Source organism: Camelus bactrianus, chromosome 1 (assembly GCF_048773025.1).
Source record: "Camelus bactrianus isolate YW-2024 breed Bactrian camel chromosome 1, ASM4877302v1, whole genome shotgun sequence".
NCBI classification, from domain to species: domain Eukaryota; kingdom Metazoa; phylum Chordata; class Mammalia; order Artiodactyla; family Camelidae; genus Camelus; species Camelus bactrianus.
The window spans coordinates 27,282,726-27,304,190 of NC_133539.1; the positions used below are offsets into that span (position 1 = coordinate 27,282,726).

General features: G+C 35.1%; 1 protein-coding gene across 7 annotated transcripts in view; it reads right to left on the bottom strand.

Annotated features, from left to right (window-relative positions):
* Positions 1-21,465, bottom strand: part of ROBO1 (roundabout guidance receptor 1) — a 1,017,320-nt gene that overhangs the window by 91,940 nt on the left and 903,915 nt on the right. For all 7 annotated transcript variants that reach the window (XM_074361428.1, XM_074361430.1, XM_074361424.1 and 4 more), the window contains 3 exons: positions 16,237-16,357; positions 15,753-15,891; positions 13,570-13,697 (listed from right to left, as the gene is read on the bottom strand). In XM_074361428.1, the coding sequence (XP_074217529.1) occupies positions 13,570-13,697; positions 15,753-15,891; positions 16,237-16,357 (388 nt within the window). The remainder of the gene's footprint in view (positions 1-13,569; positions 13,698-15,752; positions 15,892-16,236; positions 16,358-21,465) is intronic.

Consider the following 21,465-nt stretch of genomic DNA (forward strand, 5'->3'; position numbering starts at 1 on the left):
AAACCTGGAATGCTTATTTTCAAATGGCATAATTCATGGGGAGGGTCTAGAGTTAAGATACATGATGGCATAATGACAGTTACTCAACTGACAGTTAAACAACTTTGGATCAAGATTCTCTCCAAAATTAATCAGATCTATCCTGCATAAATCACACAACCTTTCTATGTTTCAGTTTAATAAAGAGATATCCAGAGGTTGGGTGGTGGGTATAGCTCAAGTGGTAGACCGCATGCCTAGCATGCATGAGGTCCTGGGTTCAAACCTCAGTACCTCCCCTAAAATAAACAAACAAACAAACAAACCTAATGACTCCCCCAAAATAAAATAAATTAAAAAATTTTTAAAAAGAGCCATCAATGTTAGCTACCTCTGTGTCAGATCACACACTAGAAACCCTCTGCAGAAAAGAGTTCAATATGCTAATTTTGCAAACGGAGGAAATGAAGACCAAGTGATTTTCTTAAAAGGTCACACATCTGATAAGACATGGAGGATTGGAACTCAGGTCTATTTAGCTCTTAAAATCCTTGCTCTTCTTACTACATTGCATGAATTGTTTTTTAAAAATTTAAACAAGTATTAAAACTTATTTTAACATAAATTTGGTTCTAAAATCTTTTGGCTCTATGAATTAAACAAAATAATTTTCAATAAAATTATTTACAAAGGAAATCATCAACAAAATGAAAAGGCAACCTACCGAATGGGGGAAAACACTTGCAAGTTATATTTCTGATAAGGGGTTAATATCCAAAATATATAAAGAACTCATACAACTCAACAGCAAAAAAACAAACAATCTGATTTTAAAAATGGGCAGAGGATATGAATAGACAGTTTTCCAAAGAAGACACACAGAAGGCTCAACATCACTAGCCATCAGGGAAATGCAAATCAAAACCACAGTGAGATATCACCTCCCACCTGTTAGAATGGCTACTAACACAAGGACAAGAAATAAGAAGTGTTGGCAAAGATATGAAGAAAAGGGAATCCTTGTATACTCTTGGTGGGAATGTAAATTGCTGTAGCCACTATGGAAAACAATGTGGAAATTCCTTAAAAAAATTAAAAATAGAACTACAACATGATCCAGCAACTCCTGGGTATTCATCCAAAGAGAACAAAAACACCAATTCAAAAATATATACACATGTCCATGTTTGTTGCAACATTATTTACAATAGCCAAGATACAGACAAAAATCTAAATATCCATCAGTGGATGAATGGATAAAGAAATGTAAACTAACTAACTGTATAAACACACACACAGTGGAATATTATTCAGCCATAAAAAAGAAAGCAATCCTGCCATTTGAGACAACATTAGGCTGAGGGCATTAGGCTAAGTGAAATAACTCAGACAGAGAAAGACAAATGCCATATGACCTCACTTATATGTGGAATTTAAAAAAAAAAAAACAAGTTCATAGATACAGAGAGCAGATGGTGGATGCCTAAGGTGGGGGTGAGGGGTAGGCAGAACAGGTGGGGGGGGTCAGACGTTATAAACTTCAAGTTATAAGTAATGAGGATGTACTGTACAGCATGGGGAATATGCTCAATAATACTCCACTGTGTCCTTGAAAAGTGCTAAGAGAGTAAATCTTAAAAGTTCTCATCACAAGGAAAAAATTTCTAACTATTTCTGCCCATATATGGTGATGGATATGAATTAGACTTATTGAGGTGATCATTGTGAAATATATATATATATATATCAAATCATTTGCTGTACAACTAATATAAAGTTTTTGTCAATTATACCTCAACAAAAAAGAAATTACTTAAATGCACAATCCATGTGTTAATAGATTAAATTAACGTGGATGCATAATTATTCTGCTTCACATATGGGCAGGTTTCACATGTATAAAAAGGTTTTTGGGGAAGAAATGCCTCATGATATATTTTATTTTCTCGTATAAAAACAATATCTAAACAATGAATTTTCCATCTCTGAAAAGTGATATGATGCAATGTTTTAGGACAACCACCATAAATATCAAATTATGCAATCAAGTATCAAAGATATATGTTCACAGTTTGCTATACATTAGAAAGACATCTCTGACCTCAGTTTTCTCATCTGTAAAAAGAGCCAAAGTAAATGATTCATAAGCCCCATCCATCCATTCAAAATCTCACCACTCCAGAACAGAAATTATGTAATTTAACATTATTTCCAAGAAACCTAAATCAGGCCAAAATTACTTATTATCAGCTACGTTTAGTAATTTAGTACATTTGCGACAAATAAAAAGCCTAAGGAAAAACACAAGAGCACACCTCATCTCTTTACTAATGACCCATAAAGAATACTGTTTGAAATGACTATTCCACTATCTGCAATGTTAACTTTTTGAAAGCACCTCTGTAAAATGGCCATCTCTATCAGTTTTAATTGTGCAATGCTCTAAAGTCTCTCCTAATAACATCGACCACACAAAATAAATACCCTACAGCTAAAGCAAACTTTAACAACCATTTATGGATTTTTCTACCCTCATAATTTGGTTATAAAGCAACTACTCAGCTATATTTTGTCTTATACTTATTTCAGTATTTTCTACAGGTGTGTTTATACAGGCACATTATTTATCAAGCCCCGTGAATAACAGTTTAAAAGCAAATTAAAGTGCTCGTGGTATTTTAATCAGTTTTGCAGACTTTAGCTATAATATTATAAGGTATTAATTTCCAATTCACACAGAGTCTTTTAGGAACATGAAATAGAAAGAAGCATATTATATTCTTAAATTATCAAAATAAGGCTCAAAGGATACCAAATGCCACATAGTGTGAAGTATAACTATTCTAATGGTGTCTCTAATGTTTGGAATATGCTGAAATGATTTGTGAATCTGTAAGGATGAAAACTATTCAGAATAATTATTAATTCTGCATATACATATCAAATATTTAAAATGATAGCAAACAAATAATAAAATTCGATACATTTAGATGCATCAAAGACCACTTTTCAATTATTTTATATATTTAGTTTATCCAGGGATCATCATAAGAAAAAGGTGTCTTTAATATCAAATAGTCTAAAATTATTCTCATTATGATTATTTCTCTCTTAAACAATGGATTATCTCAATCACTTTGTGTCCTAACAATTCTAGATAAAATCGAATACATCACTGTGGCTTAACTTAGAATTAATTCTTTTACATGAAATGATACACAGTATCACAAAATAATTCCAAGTCTTAAAATTATGTGAGATTATTAGCAATGGATTTAATATTTTAAAATGAGCTCCCCATTAATGACTAGGGCAAAAAACGACTTCTCCAAATTTCATTCTCAGGCTGAGTGAGTCAGATTGTGTAGATTCACATAAACTCAATTACATATTTCTACACTGATGTCATTATTTCAGAATGTAGGTTGCTAAAGACAGTCGTTAAGGTAGACATCTATTTAACTGAGCAACGAGAAAACCTTACCCACTGTTATGTAGATGCATAAATCACAGTAAAGCTCAGAACATAATGGGAGACCCATGATGTGCTATTTTTTTATTAGTGTGATGCTGTGTCATTATTTGTCACAGGATCATCTATGTATCAATTATTTATTGTACCTGACTGCTCTACTTATTTCTTCAAATACTTGTTTGGCAAAAAATAAAAAATAAAAAAAAACACATTAAAAGAGTGTTTCAAATTCTCCGTAGGAAGGTTGTATGGTGAATGCTTTTTCTTTTGATTGATTTTTAAAATTTATATCAGTTTGTTTGAAATAACTGAAAGCAACCCCAAAGCTTCATGAGTAAATGAAAGAAAACTACGAGAATGTCACATCTTCCACGGTCATTTGGGTTAAAATGGCTATTTCTGAAAGGCTATAAGAACACAAGAAGTTCTTTACTTTATCCTTCCTACAAAAAAAAAAAAAAAAAAAAAAAAAAAGGAAAAGAATCATAGGCCATAATGCTGCTGGGTCTCAATCAAATCAAATAGCATAAAAAAAGCAGCAGGAGTGGAGCTCGGCATCCTATTTACGCCACTGGATCAGAACAGTTAGGAGAGGGAGCCATTCTCACAAATCATCCTCTTGTTAAATTCTGTAGTGGGACTTCATTAAACCTCTTGGCTGATAGCACTTTACTTCCAGCCTGTTCACAAAGAGCTCAGCTGGCAATACTGACTCTTTAAACGTCTTCAATCACACATTGTCTTTTTGGGTTTTCTTATTATAATCACAAATCTCTTCTTCTCATTGGCCCTTCAAATTTCATTATTATTTTAACTATAAAATAAACAACAACAAAAAATACCACAAAAAAAACCACAACAAATCCTGTAAGAGAGGCATATTGAATAAGACTCTTGAGTTCAACATTAAGAGTAGGAATACATCAATGAAAAAGAATATGAAAAGGAACATTATGTATATGCATGACTGGGACATTGTGCTGTACACCAGAAATCAACACATTGTAACTGACTGTACTTAAATTTTAAAAAAAAGAGTAGCGATACATACACACAGGAGGTGGGAAATATATATGTATAATGTTGTGTGTGTGTGTGTATCCCAATCCCTGAAGCACTGTTTACTTAGTACCACTGACTCTCCTGCGCCTCTGTGGATTACTGCCATATGTCAGAAGAACCATTCCCCAAAGAACCAGTCTGCCATACCTTGTCAGAATGTGACAAACATGTCACACACATATCAACATTCTTAAAGTCATCAAGTAAAGCTTTGGGAGCCTTATACTATGTGTTTCATCAAAATGTTGAACTCACGGTTCTTAACTACAATCTTGGATTATAGTAAACCTGACTTGAACCTGCAAAAAGGCCTCTGGACACTATTAGTTTTGGCTTTGACTCAAATAACTACATTACTGGTCAGAAACAATGTATTATTATACTGCCAGCTTTTCTGAAATCAGCAATGTAAGCAAACTGTTCCAACAAATGATCTGAATGAAATCTGCATCACAGAAAGGAAATTCAGAACTGAAGCATCCAATTTTGTCTCTCATTACTTCTTTTACATCTAGAAATTATATGAGCTCTAAAAAAATCATATGATTCTTACACTGTATCAGATCTCATGCTGATAGAAAGCTAAACATGGTGAAGCCTGTTAATGGGAACCACAAATTTATAAAATAGGCCCCCTGTCCCCCAGAGTTTGTTTTTGAATGCAGGTTTATTAAAGTTTATCCTTTACTACTGGCAATAAAATCCACAGTAAGCTATATTGTTTTACTTTTACCTAAGTTTCAATTTTACATTCTGAAATAATTATATAGTGGTCCATTAAAAAAAAAAAAAGCCACACAGGCACCCAACATGGTACATTGGGTGAGATTCACATGTGGTTTGCTTTTCCTCAAAGTTGCTATTTCACATCTTAGAACATGGTCAGATGCACAAAAGCACATTTCTTTTAATGGATTATGCCTTCCAATTCATTTTCAAGATTACTGAAGTTTTAAGTTATATGGAAGTTATTACTGGGGACCGTCTCTCTGAACTATTTTTATCTCCAGTTAATTAAATTGTTCCAATATATAGATAATGTTTATGGAAGGAACAGTGAAGGGATTCAATCTTTTTCATTTTATCAGGAAATTTAGCAGCATTGAACATACCAGAAGGGATAAACATTATGTTTAAAGATCAAAGGGAATCATGTTAATTATGAATCTAATTAATTTAGAAAATTGATTATTTGGGTCTCAAATGCATATCAGATATACATAGTGAAAAAAAAGTATTTTTAACTAAATGCAGAATTTTGTGTTACATTTCACTTATTTTCTGTTTCCTGAAGCAACTAGAATAAAAATTGACATTTTTAAACAACAATTACAGAAGCCTTGGCAGCCATTGTTTATGGAAAAGTATTTATCATGTGCCTCTGTAGAGTTTCATGGGAGATACACACATGACTCTGATCTTAATCTTTCTACACAGCCAGAGATAGGCAGCTAAGAGTGCTAAAGCTACAGAAGTCCTGATTCTGGCACCTATGAAGACACATCACTGAAGTGACCCACTTCTCTTCCTCGTCCTTCTTCATATCACCTTTATTGCTTCTACTTTTACTGAGCATTTAAATGCTTCACACAACGTGCTAAGCATTCCATATTTATAGTTAATTTAATCCCCACAACAGTCCTATGAGGGTGACATTTTCATTCCCATTTGACTAATGAGAAAACTGAGAATCAAGAGATTTTATGTCTTGTACATTCACACTGAATCCATGCGTGTCTGTCAGAAAAGACTGAGCTATTAGTCCTGCCCAAAAGAATGGTTCCTAAAGCAGCAGCAAAAAAAAAAAAAAAAAAAAAAAAAAAAAAAGTCTCCCTAATACACTTTTCAAAGAAATACTGAGGACTAATTTTGACAGACAGGCCTCGATATCAAGGGGGCTCAGAAAATTACAAGTGCAGAAATGTTCAACAATGATCAAACTCTACATTAATCAGCTACCCCAAACTTCAAATCTCTATGGTCAAAATAAATATTACTGGGACTCTAATGGGATAGTTGTTTTGGAAGAAGCTGATGGAAAAATGAATCATAACAACAATTACTTTTGCATAAGCACTTCATAATCCACAAGCCACTTTTATGACACTATAATTATTTTGTTAAGTATTTTATTTCCTATCAGTTCACTGATGTTTATAGTCCTTGTACATTCAGTTTTTTCAACATCTCTGAGATGAAACTCAGAGAAATCAAGTGACTTGCCCAGAATCCCACAGCTGGTCTGTGTTGGGCAGCCCTTGATTCACTCAGACAGAAAATGTTACATGAGCACCAAGGATGCTCCTAAGCCTGCTGTAAGCAACGAGACTAAGAAGGCAAAGTAAATAAAGCGTGCCTGTAAGGAACTCACAGTCAAGCGGGGAAGACCTTGAAGTTCAATAAGGGGGGCAACAGCATCCACTGGGTCCATGGGTGGGCATCCCTAACCTGACATTGGGGTGAGGACTGTCTGCAAAGTCCATCTTCCTGGAAGATGCCTACCTGAGTCGGGTCCAAGGATAAGAGTCATTGGAAAAAGATGGGTCACTGGAGGGCAGGACATTTTAGACCAAAGAACTAGCATAAAGAAAAGCCCAGAGGTAAGCTACGTGGTGGTATTTAGATGAAAAAATATATAAAACAATATAGCGTTACTACATCGAAGGGAGCAGCAAGAGCAGACTAGGTCACCAGGCAGGGCACTATTTAGGTATTCTGGGTCTTATCCTGGAGAGATGGGAAGCATGACAATGTTTATGAATGGAACTCAGATAACTAGATTTGTGTTACAGGTCAATGTACCTGCTGTGTGGAGGAAGGATTCTAAGGCACAAGATGGAGGCAAGGAAACTGGTTAGAGATGAACAGTTTCATTGCTCAAGAGATAATAAAGCAGTGGCAAGATGATAAGAGCGATGTTGAAAGTTGAGAAGTATTTAAAAGGAAAAATAAATAGGAATTTAAGGTGACTGACACTTGAGAAATGGAAGAGTAAAGCATGACTCCACTAGCACCCAAGCTGTCTACAAGTGTCTCTCCGCAGGTTGCATTGCCACCAACCGAAATGGAGGATAGGGAAGAATTCAGCTTCTTATGCCTCATCTGCTCCTATTGTCACAGCATCACTACTATTTCCTGTGAATTAATACTCACACCCTGGGTTAGAAGAAACTTAACAGCTTAGACAAACCTCTGACAGGTGCTTCTTGTTTTACTGGAAATGACTGTTCAATTCCCAGTTCACTGGGATATTAAATAGGGGCCAGTCACCAACTGTAGTGCCCATGGCATTTCAGCAAAGGTTTTTTATTTATTTATTTTTTAAGGCATGCAGTTCACCAGCATCAAGAAGAGGAGCTTTAGGAAATATTCCATCAGTAGCAATTAAGTCAGCCAAAAGACGGCACTGGTCTTTTTTCCTGCCTTCGTATCTCTTTGGTCTCACATCAATCTCAGACTGTAAGGCTGGGCCTTCCAGAGGCTGTCAGTGGCTAATCAATCCTAATGAGGAAGCACTCTGTTCCTTATCATGCATAGTAGGCATAATACTTATGGGAAGCATCAGACAAAACAGCAGTTCTTTGGAACAGAAGAGAATGCACATCCTTTTGATGATCCATTTGAACATTCCTACTGTAGGCCAACAATAAATTTAAACAGATAGCCAGATCATTTGTGATACCATATTTTAGAACTAAGAAAAAAAAAACACAGGTGATGAAATTGAGAGAATAGAGTAATTTCACATCAAGGGAAGAAAAATGGACAAGCACTTCTGAGAAAAGAGCTGGGATTTCACAGAAATCCCATTTGTCTGGTAACAGAGCATCACCTGGTTTAGAGATGTTTGGCATCTGCCTTTTCTTTTAACAGAGCTGTTCCTGGAAGGGCAGGAAAGCAAGCTTCAAAGAATAACTGGTCCCTGTGAGAACTGTGGAGGAGTGCAGTGGGGTGTGAACTCAATGTCCAGCTTCTTATGTCTGACTGGCCCAGCACTCAGAGCTAAAGGGAAATGGAGGACTAAATGTCTTTTAGTGCCTATTCTAAGAAACACATACAAAATGGGATTAGATTTTCTTAATGGCTCAACTCTGCAGAGATAACATGTGATTGCTTGGGAAATGGCTGGTCTATGGAAGTTGGTTTTCAGTTCGGTTTCCTGTGACAGACACAGCGATGGGAACACGATCACTCTGGTGATAGAGAGTCACAAATTTACTTTGTGAATGAGATTGTCGCAGTAATAAGAGCTGCTTTATCTGTAAAGTTGCAAAGGGAGTGGAAAGATTAATAAGGCCACGGAGTTTGCCTTGTTTAAGCAGTGAGTATCACTGAAGCAAAGAATCAAAAGAAATCTTAGAGGCGGAGGACAAACTTGAAAATGGGAGAAATTCAGAGCTTACAAACTCTGGGTGGCTTTATCTTATTTCTTCTAGAAGAGCTTGTCTCAAAAATGGAATTATTTAAAAAGCTATAGACATGATTGTCATCACAAATCAACAATTACTAATTTTAAAGGTTTAGTTATTAATAGTATGTTAAGTAAAACTATTTTTCTTTCTTTATTTTTCTCTTAAGTGTTCTGAGGCTGCATCCACCATGTTTTCCTTAAAAGCTATCTTTGACAAAGAAAAAAAATTAATTTTTTAAATTAACCATAAATTGGTATAAAAATAAAAACAAGTAAAAAAAATTAAGTTGGCTATCATATGATTCTAAGAAGAACCTCAAGACCCACCTGGTCAGTATCTAATAAAGGTGTAACTGGTTTAGATTAAGGTAGTGAAATTATATAAAACAAACCTGCAACCCTTCTCAGAACACCAAGGAGAGGCATAAATTTTAGTAGTTTCAATGGCACACTGTTTAAAAATCTGGCAGGGTGCCTCTCTGCATCTATTTTGTTCTGGTTAGACTTTACATTTTATAGGTATGTCACAACGTATAAAATGGTTATAAATACCACAGTATATATCTTTTTCCTTAAAAGATGGGGCCATTATGCAATATGAAACACTAGTTCAGCAGATAATTCGTTCCTAACATGACAGAGACAGCAATCCCAACACTTGTTGAGTTGAGACATTAAAATGCAAATAAAACAATGTAATAAATCAACATTGAGACAATGTGTCTTTTAAAAGATGCCTGAATTTGTTTGTGTATTTTAGGTTGACAGAGAGAATTCTTGAGGAGGTACATAGATAATATTACAGGATGGCGGGTAAAAGGGGCAGATAGACATTACGCATAAATACGACAACATTGATGGTTTAAATTTATAGCTAATAAACTTTTGATTATCCCAGAAAATGACAGACTATCAAGCTCAGGTTAACTGAATTTTCTGGTTAACTGGGAGTTAAGCAGAAAAAATTTTTATTGGTCATGTAACGGACATTAATTATTTTTCAATAGGCCAAATTACTACAGACCCTTTGAGTCTCTGCTGAATGTTTTTCCATAACAGTAACATTCCATTGCACATAAAATATAACCTTTTTTGAATCATTTCTATTCCCAAGTGGTTGTAATTTCCATGAAATTTTCTAGTTATTTTGCAAAACTTCAACATTAAGTCTAGCACTAGCTTTGATGGCACTAAGAAGATTCAATACATTTACTATAAAAGGCAATGAAGTCTTATTTTTAAATGCAATGTTTTATATTTGAGAAGAGTTTTAATAATTTGTTATATAATAAATTATCATAATCATATTAGTACTTCAGATTTCTCATTTACTATAGCAGGGGAAGAACCACCTGTCTAGAATTATTTGAACTATTTTCTTATGAAACAATCAATAATTATTAAAATTAAACAATAAAGCTATCACTATTAATGATACTAATATGAGTATAATGCTCCTTATTTATAAAATACTCTGTAACAGACAGTATGTTAAGCATTATACATATATAATTTAATTTAATCCTAACAAAAATGCTATGAGATTGGTATTACTGTACCCATTTTACACATGGAACAACTGAGACTCACAACATTTAAATAACCTTTACTAGGTCACACAGGTGGTAAATGACAGAAATAGGATTCAACTACATTCTGTCTGACTCCAGCGTTTACATTCTTAGCTACACAATTCTTTGTAACACATTTCTTCCTCTCTGGTAACTCACAAGCATAGAGACATTTTTCAAAGCCCTTTATTCTTTCTGCCAGCTCATTAGATAAGTTCTTGTTCCAAGGATTGATGAAGTTGCTTGAAAACAAAAATAAAAACAAATGTCTGTGCCTCAACCCAGATCTCCTAAATTAGCTTCTCCAGGGGCATGGCTGATAATCTGTGTATTTTAACAAGCTTCAGATAAGTTTAGGAAACTCTGTCTAGCCCTAGTTTTTACTCTGCTCCCTTTCAAACACAGACCACCAGGCAGCCATCATAGATAGCAATCTCTTCAAATTTGATCCAATGGAACCTACTATTGGCACTCAGGATCAAAGTCACCAGAAGCTGCCTGAATTTCCCCTGGGACACCCCAGTGATATTTGTACCACTCAAGCAGAAGGTTGGAGTTCAAATGCATATTTCAAATTATAGCAAGTCTCCAAGATGCCCAGTACCATGCTAAACACTGTGAAGAGCACACAAGTAGAAAAACCAAAGAAATCACGAGTTGAAAAAGGAATATTTAAGGGTATAGATACAGGTAGAGTCTCCAAAAGACCAGAATTTGGATTTCCAAAAAAAAAAAAAAAAAAAGGTGGAAAAAAGGGAAGCAATTCTCAAGTCAGGGTTATTTTTGAAATGTTGGAACTAATCATATCTGTCCTGGGGGTGAAAATCAAATGGTCACCCTCATTTAAGGAAGTTTTTTTCCTGTAACTTCTACCTGAGCATAAGGTTTTGTTGCCCAGCCTCAAGTCTCAAAATTAAATATTTATGGCATGAGGAGTGAGGAAAAGGAAGATTATTTTTAAGCCCATTCTGACTCCAAAAGTGCCTTTTAAAAATGAACCACAAATAAAATATAGAAATCAAAAACAACTACACTACTGCATTTCTTACAATTGTTTCCTGCTATCAGATGGATACATTTCTGATTAGTTTCCTTTGTAGTAACTAGTACTTTCCTACATTCAATCCTAAATGAAGAAAAAAATATATAACTTCTCAAGTTTCCTTTGAAAGGTTTCCTTTGTTTTTTTTCTTAGTCATCTTTTGCTGTTGGGGAATCATGTTACTTTCTTTGACACATTGTATGTATTATTCTAGCATGTTAAAGGTATTTTAACAGATGTTAATATGCATATTTTATTTTAATATTTGAATAAAATAATAACTTCAACAATATACAAATCTTTCATAAGTTTACAGAAAATCCAATGCAGTTGAAATAAGAACTTCTAAATTTCTTAAGCAGTTTCTGGATTTGATCATTTGTACCCAATGTTCACTGAAATCCAGGCTTAGCAGCAAGAATTGCACACGGAAAATTTAAGACTGAATTAACTTCGGAACTGAGTATAAAATTGCAGGAAGAAATTCTATTTTGATTTCAATATCTACTGTAGACACAGCAGAATGGCTATTATTTATAAAAGCATCTGACTCCCGAGGCAAAGGACTTTACATAAAGTAAACCATCTCTCTGACTAATGTGATTGACACTCAACCCCCCTGTCACAATTGCCTGGAGATAGACACACCTTTTCATGTCTTGTATTCATCCTGGGCTACTTTCACTCCCTCTGGAGGGCTTTTGAACTTAGACTTTACATCTCTTAAATTTATGCTTTCCACAAATGTAAAGGGGTTTTCTTTTCTTACCGTTTTAGTCTAAGTTAGATTAAAGAGAAGTAGCCTAGGCCTTAGAAATTCAATGTTTGTTCTTGATCTTTTCTTTTTTTTTCTTTTGTTTTTATGAGGTTGAGCTAAAAACCCCAAAGTGGGACATAATGGCTTTAGAGACAGGAAGGAAATATTCTTTATTCTTTTTTTTCCTACTGTAAAAAGCCCACAAGGCTCTTTTGTAGAAAGCCCACAGTAGAAGCACTCCTTCAAAAGCCACCTTTTTCTTCATAATAGCCTTAGAGGAGACAGTGTTCAGAAAAGATGACAGAGCAAGTGTTGCTAATGTCATCCTCGGAAACAAGCTAAGTAGTTTATGGCCAAAATCCCTATTTACTCTGTATACGTGTCAAAATAGGGAATTTTTTTTCACCAAAAAAAAAAAAAAAAAAAAAAAAGTTCTTTAAAGCTCATTGTCTCTCAGATTCTACAGTAAACAATTTGTCCCTAAAAAGGAAAAAAAAAAGAGAGAGAGAAAGTTCTCAGATGAGACATAGTGAGAAATAACCAGTGTGACATCACGGGAAAAGGAGCAAAGAGATTATGAGAATGAAAAACATATGAAGTATGGATACAAAGGACGTGACAGAACCATTTCTGTGCATCAGTTTTAAAACGTGCCTTTGACACTCAAAAACATGCAGCCGTACAATGTGGCATCCATTTTGGCTCACCAAACACCAAATAATCAACCTTTACCAGAATTAGTGAAGTACAAATGCAATTCACCCATTCAACAAATTTTTATTGAGCAGCCATTACGTCAGGCGCTGTGCACAGGAAAAGACTGCAAAAGGCCCTACTCTACGGATGGATCTTACAGTCTAGAAGGGAGCAGAATCTTCTCATTTTTGAATTGCATAGACCTTTGAAAGTGCATGATCTGAAGGTAGGGTAGATTTATTTTCATTTAAAGACAAAGTTTCCACGCCAATAGCTGTCATTTAATTAAAGTTCGGTGTTTGAAGACCCAGAGATTAAAGCATGTTCTCCCCCTCTACTTGACCAAGACAAAACTCTCATAATTTTGAAAACCAAATTCAATTTCCTGTAACAAACACTTACAGAGCTCCAGCAGGTAAAACAATAATTTCCTTTAAATGTGTTTGAAATAAAATATTTACAGCACTATTTAAAGTCTATATTTAATATAGACTACTCTAGTAAATCATATTTTCAAATATCAACATTGCAGTTCATATAATAAATCAACCACACAAAATGCTCCCCAAACCTTACCTTGGACAGTCAGAGTGGCTGATGCTTCAGCTTTTCCAACCATATTTTCTGCAACACAAGTATACGACCCCATGTCACTAGCCATCACCTTCCGTATTTTCAAGGTGTGATCATCTCTGATTTCATATCTAGTGACATAATAAAAGAAAACAGAGTTAAGTGACTTTCTACTTGAAAGACCCCATTATTACAAATATGACGCATTTAAACATCAAATCACATGCAACACTGTCGTCACAAATTTACAGCAAAAGATAAATAATGCGGCATTCCTCCAAGTAAGGGTGCAGATAGAAAAGAGCTTTTTTTAAATACGCATGTGGGCTAAAATATTAAACTACTTCCTCAAAGGATATTTTTGGAAAAAGTAGACACATTCATTTATGTCCTCAAGTTCCTGTACTCGCAGTAAAATGGAAAGAGAGTAACCACTAAGATACATTCTTGTATGTCAGACTTTAAGTGTTTGTTTGTTTTTTAGGTTTCAAAATTCTTATAACAAGTTACAAAGTATAATGCTCACCTCCATTTTTCAGATGAGAAAATTGAGGCATAGGCAGGGAAGGTAACCTGGCTTCGGTCTTCAGCTAGTTTAATGGTGGAGTTAATATATGAACCCAGACAGTCTCGTTCTTGCCTTCCCTCATCTTCCTTCTTTTTCAATGTTGGTTTTCCCTTGAAGTTTCACTTTAATGCTCTTTTCACTCTACATAATATCCCCGAGTCATATTATCTACTACTATAGCTTATATACTGATTAACAACACAAACATTTCTAGCCCCTATTTCATTTAAGCCCCAAATTCATTATCCTGACTAATAATTAGGTATCCTATCCCACAGGCACCTAATATTTAATATGTTAGATACAATTTCCTTTCTTATCCTATCACATGAAACAGCTCCTTCCCCTAACACAACCCACCCATCCTCCTTCACCAGCTCCCTATATATAACAAATCGTCCAGTTCATCATTTGGACTCAGAACTTTCTATCCCTGGTGCACCCCTCTCCCAGTTCCATCTCATCTCCCAGTTCAGGCAATTCACATCTCTTAACTGGATAACAACAATGTTGACCCAGCCACCAGCCTCCCTGCCACATTAGTGTAGTATCCATAGTGCTACAAGAATTATTTTCTCTAAAGAGCAGTCCTATTCATAGCAATCCTTCTTGGCTCAATAATGTGCATGCCATTTGATTCAAAATTCTTTAATCCATTACACGAAACCCTGTTAATTTGGGCTTAGTATCTCCAGACTGATCTCTCATAACTTCTTGCCACATGCTTTATGTGCTACCATGCTAACGTTCCACCGTGCAAAACATGTGGCCTTTCTGAGATTTGTGTCTGTGTTGTGATGTCTCTTTTCCTGGAATACTCTTCTCCTCTTTCTCGCTTATCAAGCTGATGCACACTTTTCAAGACATTACTAAGCTATTGCTCTCCTTTGAGAACTCTCTCCTGATTTTCCGCTCCGCAGGTCTACCTCAATGCAACAGAAAGGTTTGCTGTGTTATTCTGCATCTATCCATTCATGCCTTCTTTTGTGAGCTTCTTGACAGCAGAAGCTGTGTGTGAACCACTGTTCTATCCCCTAAACCTAGCAGGGACTCAAGGTACATTTGCTGAATGAATGGACACGTGAGAGAAGACAGCCTAAAGACAGTACCTGGAAGTCTCATTTCATTCCCGCATTCCCCAAGGCTGCAAGTGTCTCTCTCTGCTCCTAGCCAATTTAAGGGTTTGACAGATGTCAAGAAACTCTGACCTCTTCTAGCATTCCCTGGTGATGTTGTAGCTAAAGAAAAGGAAGCCTGCTTTTTAACTGGTTCACAGTTACGTCTCTAATGCTGTGCCTTCCTTCCCTTCCCCACTGACTCCCATCCTGGAAATCGGTATAAACTGCAGTCTGGTTGAACAAAGAGAAAACTGCTTAAGGAATATCACATTTTACAAGGATTACCTGGGCAGGCCAGGGTCATGAATGTGCAGTTCTCATCGGAAACTCTCAGAGAAACCACAGGCACCTTCTGATTCTAATTGTCCCTAGAACTGTGTCTGGCCTGGATCACGGAGTCTAGGGTAGGCCATCCGAACGGCATGTATGTGAACAATAGCCTGTTGAAAACTGTAGAAATTCCAAGAAGATGAACCCCATTCTTAAATCCTGATCCATACCTGGACTTGGGCAGCTCTCCGTCATCTTTCCTCCATCGAACTGTAGGCACAGGGTCACCTCTGGCCTCGCATTTAAATTCCGCACTGTCATCCACCGTGACTGCCAAGTTACTTGGTCTCTTCACAAACGATGGTCTCTCTAAAATTAGAAAAAGTCATCTCAAGAAAAAATGAAGATGAGCAAACCAAGAACCATTTTAGATGTCCAGGAGGAGCAGATTTATAATTTAAAATACTATTTAGAAAATTATTCCACAGAGTTCCCTACCTACCTAGGTTTGGTGTTTCCTCCTAATTTTCTTCCCATGTCTTGGCTATTTTATCTCAGACTGATTTACTGATTCTTCCTCGCTTTTTCCCATCCCCCCAAATATTGGCTTATCATCTTCTAGAACAGGTCATTTCTTTCTCCCTTGTATAAAGATACTAAATAATAACAGGAGATGAGCTCTGCAGCAAGCAGATCAGAGGAAACTGCACTTACCTAAGACCGTTAGCTCTGCTACTTCACTCTCACGTTCCCCAACCATGTTGGTACCAACACAGACATATTTGCCAGCGTCACTTTTGCGGGTGTAAGTAATCATGAGCTTTCCTCCTCGTATCTTAAAAAAAAGTTTCACATGAATACAATTAAAGTTGCTTTAGCAATTTTTAAGAGATCTTCATAAGTGAAATCTACTTTCTCAGCATGCCAGCAAAGCATAATTATACCAAAGAGTTGATGTATAGTTTTGCTATATTTATAGGGAATAACTTTAAACAAAATTTATTCCAAAGGAACAAAATAAAAGAGGCAAGACATTTTCACTTACCTAAATTTCTTGTAAAGTTATTATATTCTGTATGACTAGAAATTTGTGTTTCCAAACCGACCAAGTTCTTTCATATTATTTAATTAAATGAAAACCAAAAAAAATGCATGAACAATTTGGTTAGCAAGTGGAAAAAAGGAAAAGGAAATTCTTAATACCATATGATTATAATTAACATGTAAATACATTTTAGCTATAAGTAATTTCAAGGAAGCATATTTTAGAATTAGAAGATGTGGAAATAAAAATGTCTCCAATGAGTTAATTTGCCAGAGTTGCTTTAAAGGAATAATTTTCAAAACATTGCAGAACCTGACATGTCCTAAAAAATAATCAAAGGTGTTACTGATGTTCAAGCAGTTGCTTGCTGACTTAGAAGGCTGACACTGAACAGATCCCACTAAATCATCTGGAAAGTCATTCGGGTACACTTAATTATTTGAAGAAGAATTAATTACAAATGTAAGCAGACTTCCAGTACAACAAGTAGGCTGAAGTTAACCATGAATTGGGATGCGGATACTGAGCTATCTTTACTTAATATGCTTTTGGTGGGGAGTGGAGTTCAATTACCCATGCATATCTATAATGCTCTGAACCTCAGAAAGGTTTTGTCAGGGATAACTTCCAGAATGTTTATTCATGGAGGTTTTGACCTCACAGTTATTCCGTACAGTGTACAAATTAAACAAAGGAGGAAAGAAAGAAATATAAAAAGAAAGAAAAGAAAGAAGGAAGAAACCATTCAAATAGAATTTTTTTCATCTTACACTAGGAGTTTATTGAAACTACTGCTTTATAAAGGTGGGGTCCCACTGGTTTGGAATACCTAAATTACTTTATTTCAACCCAGACATCCAAACTAGATATTTTGACCAAGTCCTTATATTATAGGACAAAACCAAATATTAATAGAGCAGTATTCATTTTTGTGGCTTTAGAATTTGGTATTTTTTCAGCCATTTTATTAAAAAAAAGATCATGATTCTCTGGGTGTCATCATAAAAACCATCCAGGGACTTTTTTCTGCATTGTTCATGACTCCATCCCTCAAGCCTAGAAAAATGCCTGCATATAGTAGTCACTCAAAAGATTTTTGTTGAATGCAAACTGCTCTTTTAGACAAAATTAGTCTGTTACTCAATGAAGCCTTTCTATAAAGGCTTATGGCAGTTACAAGATATATTAATAATAATTTGATTGTTTTCATATATATATACATGTACCTAAATTTTCAAACAGAATAACACAAAGAAAAGAATAAATGTCACATGAAAAAAAATGTTCCAAAAGTTAACTACTGTCAGTACTTTGTGAGCATTTTTTTCTTTTTTCCCTCTCTCTCTCAATACAGACAAGATAAATAGATGTATAGATATAAAATATGCAAGGACATACACACTTTTACTAAAGTAAAATCATATGATACATGTTATTCTGTAAGCACATTTTCAATTCTGTAATATCCTAAAATGCAGAGAGGATTCTTCCACAATAAAGAATTATCACACCCAAAATGTCAATAATGCTGTGGCTGAGAAACTTTGTTCTAAAGACCTGGCCTAAGGATAAATGCTGGATTAAAATGACAAAAGGAAGGAGGGGTTAAAATTAGGTAATACCACAAACACTCTATTAAAAAACAATCATTAGGAGTTTGGGATTAAGAGATACACATTACTATATACAAAATAGATAAACAACAAGGACCTACTGTGTAGCACAAGGAACTATATTCAGTTTCTTACAATATACTATAATGGAAAAGAATCTGAAAAAAATATATGTATGGACATGTATAACTGAACCACTTTGCTGTACACCTGAAACTAACATTGTAAATCAACTACAATTCAAAAAAAAAAATTAAAAATCATTGCTAAGACTCCCCAGATTAGTATAAATACCCTCACTCAACTTCCACACCATTAATAAGACAATTTCATTATAAAACACTACGTTCCACTCCAAACTCACTGGTAATAATGGTTAAAGATCCCCAAGTGGGAGTTACAACTTTAATGGAAAACTAAACAAGTCTCAGCAAACCTGGGAGAAACTTATTTCCTCTGAGGATGATAGTGACAGAAATTGACAAAAGTGAAGGAAGAAACAAGAAAAGTACAGCAAACAGAGAAATACAAAAAATAATGGATGAAAATGGTTGTCTTCAGTTTCTATAAGTTCAAATTGCTTTTGGCATTATGTCAATGGCTGAACTGAAATAGAGCCAACCAAAAGCCATAATTCTGTTCTCTATGGTCACAAAGTGGACTACGTGGTGGCCTGTTCTTTTCAATAAACCAAAGAACAGAAAAATCCTAGTGCTATAACCCTGATCAAATATAACACACCAGCTTTAAAGCAGTACCTACTATTAACAATCACAATTTTATGCTGAGTCATATAAAAATATTGATTGTAAAGGGTGACTTTATACATTCTAAATCTTCGTGCCCCTTTGTAAACCCATAATTGACATTTCCTCTCTCCCCACAGAAAGGAAAAATATGCCTAACACATACAAAACACTATAAATGTGAAAACAGCAGTATTTAAAACAAGCTAAGAAATATTTCTTGGCAGGTCTCTTCCTGCAGCTGAATCTGACAGCCAAATTGTAAACCTATCAAAAACGAGTTTCTGTAACGAACAGACACAACGTTAAACACTGCACTGCCAGGTAGTGGAGAAGCACGACATGTTAAACTTCCAGACAATATGCTGGCATCTAGCCTATGTCAGAAATCCAAGGCAGAGGTCCCACTTCCTCATTACCATCCACCTCACCAGCCCACAGTCAGAAGCCCACATTTCCATAAGCTCTAGACAGTGCTTAAAGGGGGGGCCCCAGCTATCTACATACTTGATGAAAACATAACAGAAAAAGGTCCCACTGGTGTTGCTCCTTTTTGGGAAGGAGACAGAGGAGGAGAAAGGAGAACGTGGTAAAAATCTGAAAGTTTCTTCAAATATCTTTCTTTACACTTTTTATTTTTCTTCAAAACAGTCTCAGATTTTTTTTTTAAAGTGTTTCAGTGACATTAAAGTACGGAATACTGCAATGTATTTGATATACAGGACTCTCATATACCAGTATTTTCACTTTAAGAAACTATAAATGATTATTTTCCTGAGGGGTAAAAAGGCTTCTCCCCTAATACTTAAAGACGTCTCTGAAGTAGTTGAAAATCTCTTCTAGAATGCTTTCATCTCCTTTATTGTATTGTTTACTGAGTAAAAAGATAACAGAAAAATCAGGTATAAGATGTAGCTTCTCAACCAAAAGTGAAGACAATCATTTCATATTTCTGGCAAGCATGAAAAAAACTAGTCAGAATTCTTATTTTTAGCATAAAGAAGGAAAATTACCTTTGCACACATAGAATCATGCTTTCTTTTTAAAAAGTAAAGTAAGTAAGCTTTTTGTCTGTTTATTCTATGGCATAAACAACTTACCCTGCAATCAGTCCTTAAAAATCAGAAATAAAGATGAACTTAAAATGAACTCCTTGGCATGTCTTCATTTTCTACCTTAAAGCAAGTCAGATGAGTTGCAGTATCTATTACACAGGACTTTTTTTTTTTTTCCAGGCATCACCCCCACAATGTTATCCATACACCTCTAGGTTAGGATACTAAACCAACTGGGGCTAATTAACTAGTTTGGCTACACAAAATCTTTTCTGCTTTTAATTACATTAACCTAATGTGACTTGAATTCAGCAGACCAAAAACGAAACCACTAATTATATTAAGGGCTTCAAAGATGATTTCAAATTGCTAACCACCAAACTGTCATATAATTTATCTCATTTCCTTTAATAGATTTTGCATTGAAAGTCTGTGTTTCTTACTATCAATTCCATTTTTATAATACATCCTAACAATGGATAGAAACACACTAATTTAGAATGTTAAAAGAGAAATATGTTTAAATAATATACATAAGACACACACATAGGTGTCATTATACCAATGAGAAATTGTGCAGTACTTAATTTTTACAATTTTCTAAAAGATTAAAGGCTCACAAACATTCATGGATAGTAGTAAAGGCTTAATTAGCAGGGTTAATAGGAGTGAAATTTTTAAAGCATCCAGGTTTAGAATTTTTTTTTTCTTGAAAAGCTTGATTTTTCTTTTTGACCACTGTTTTCATACTGCTCTGCAAAGTAAATGAGACAAGAGGTTTTGAATTATAATCTAGTGTATTTTCCTTAAACAAGTCACTATGAAGTCACTTTGGGCAGAATATCTCTTCCTAGCAGTGCTGTCAATTCTGCCTGGATCTTTGACCTACAGAACAGATACCAAGCTGTTGTGATCTGGAGAAGTACTTTGCACGGGTTTAAGACTTCTTAATGACCATGAGATGCAGGTACCCCAGATGGCTAGTCAGAGCCCCTAGACATTCTCCCTGGTGAACCCAGTGGCAGGGCAGTTTTGAATGGTCCCCAAGGGCTCCTTTCAACAGAGACATGTAAAGAAGAGTCACAGTAACAGCTTTTCTTTCTTTAACATTTAGCATTAAAACAGTAACAACAAAAACAAACTGAAAAAAGATATCTTATTTGATCAAGGAAAAGAGAGTGGGAGGAAGTGGAAAGATACCCGTTACTTTCCAACCTGGCTGCAAGAGTGGTATCAACCTTTAACGTAAACAATTCAAATTGAAGCATCCATGCCCTCTAACATAGACTTCTGGACCTTTCAAAAACAATTATGCTTGATTGCATTCTAAATTAAGCAAAAACACTGGTGGTAATGTAATTATCTTGTACAAATGATAGGCAAAGGATTGGATAAAATACATGTCTCATGGCAATCTAAAAAAAATTCTAACCAAGTAAAAGATAATTCATGTAATTCAGATCTTACACAATATCAAAGAAACT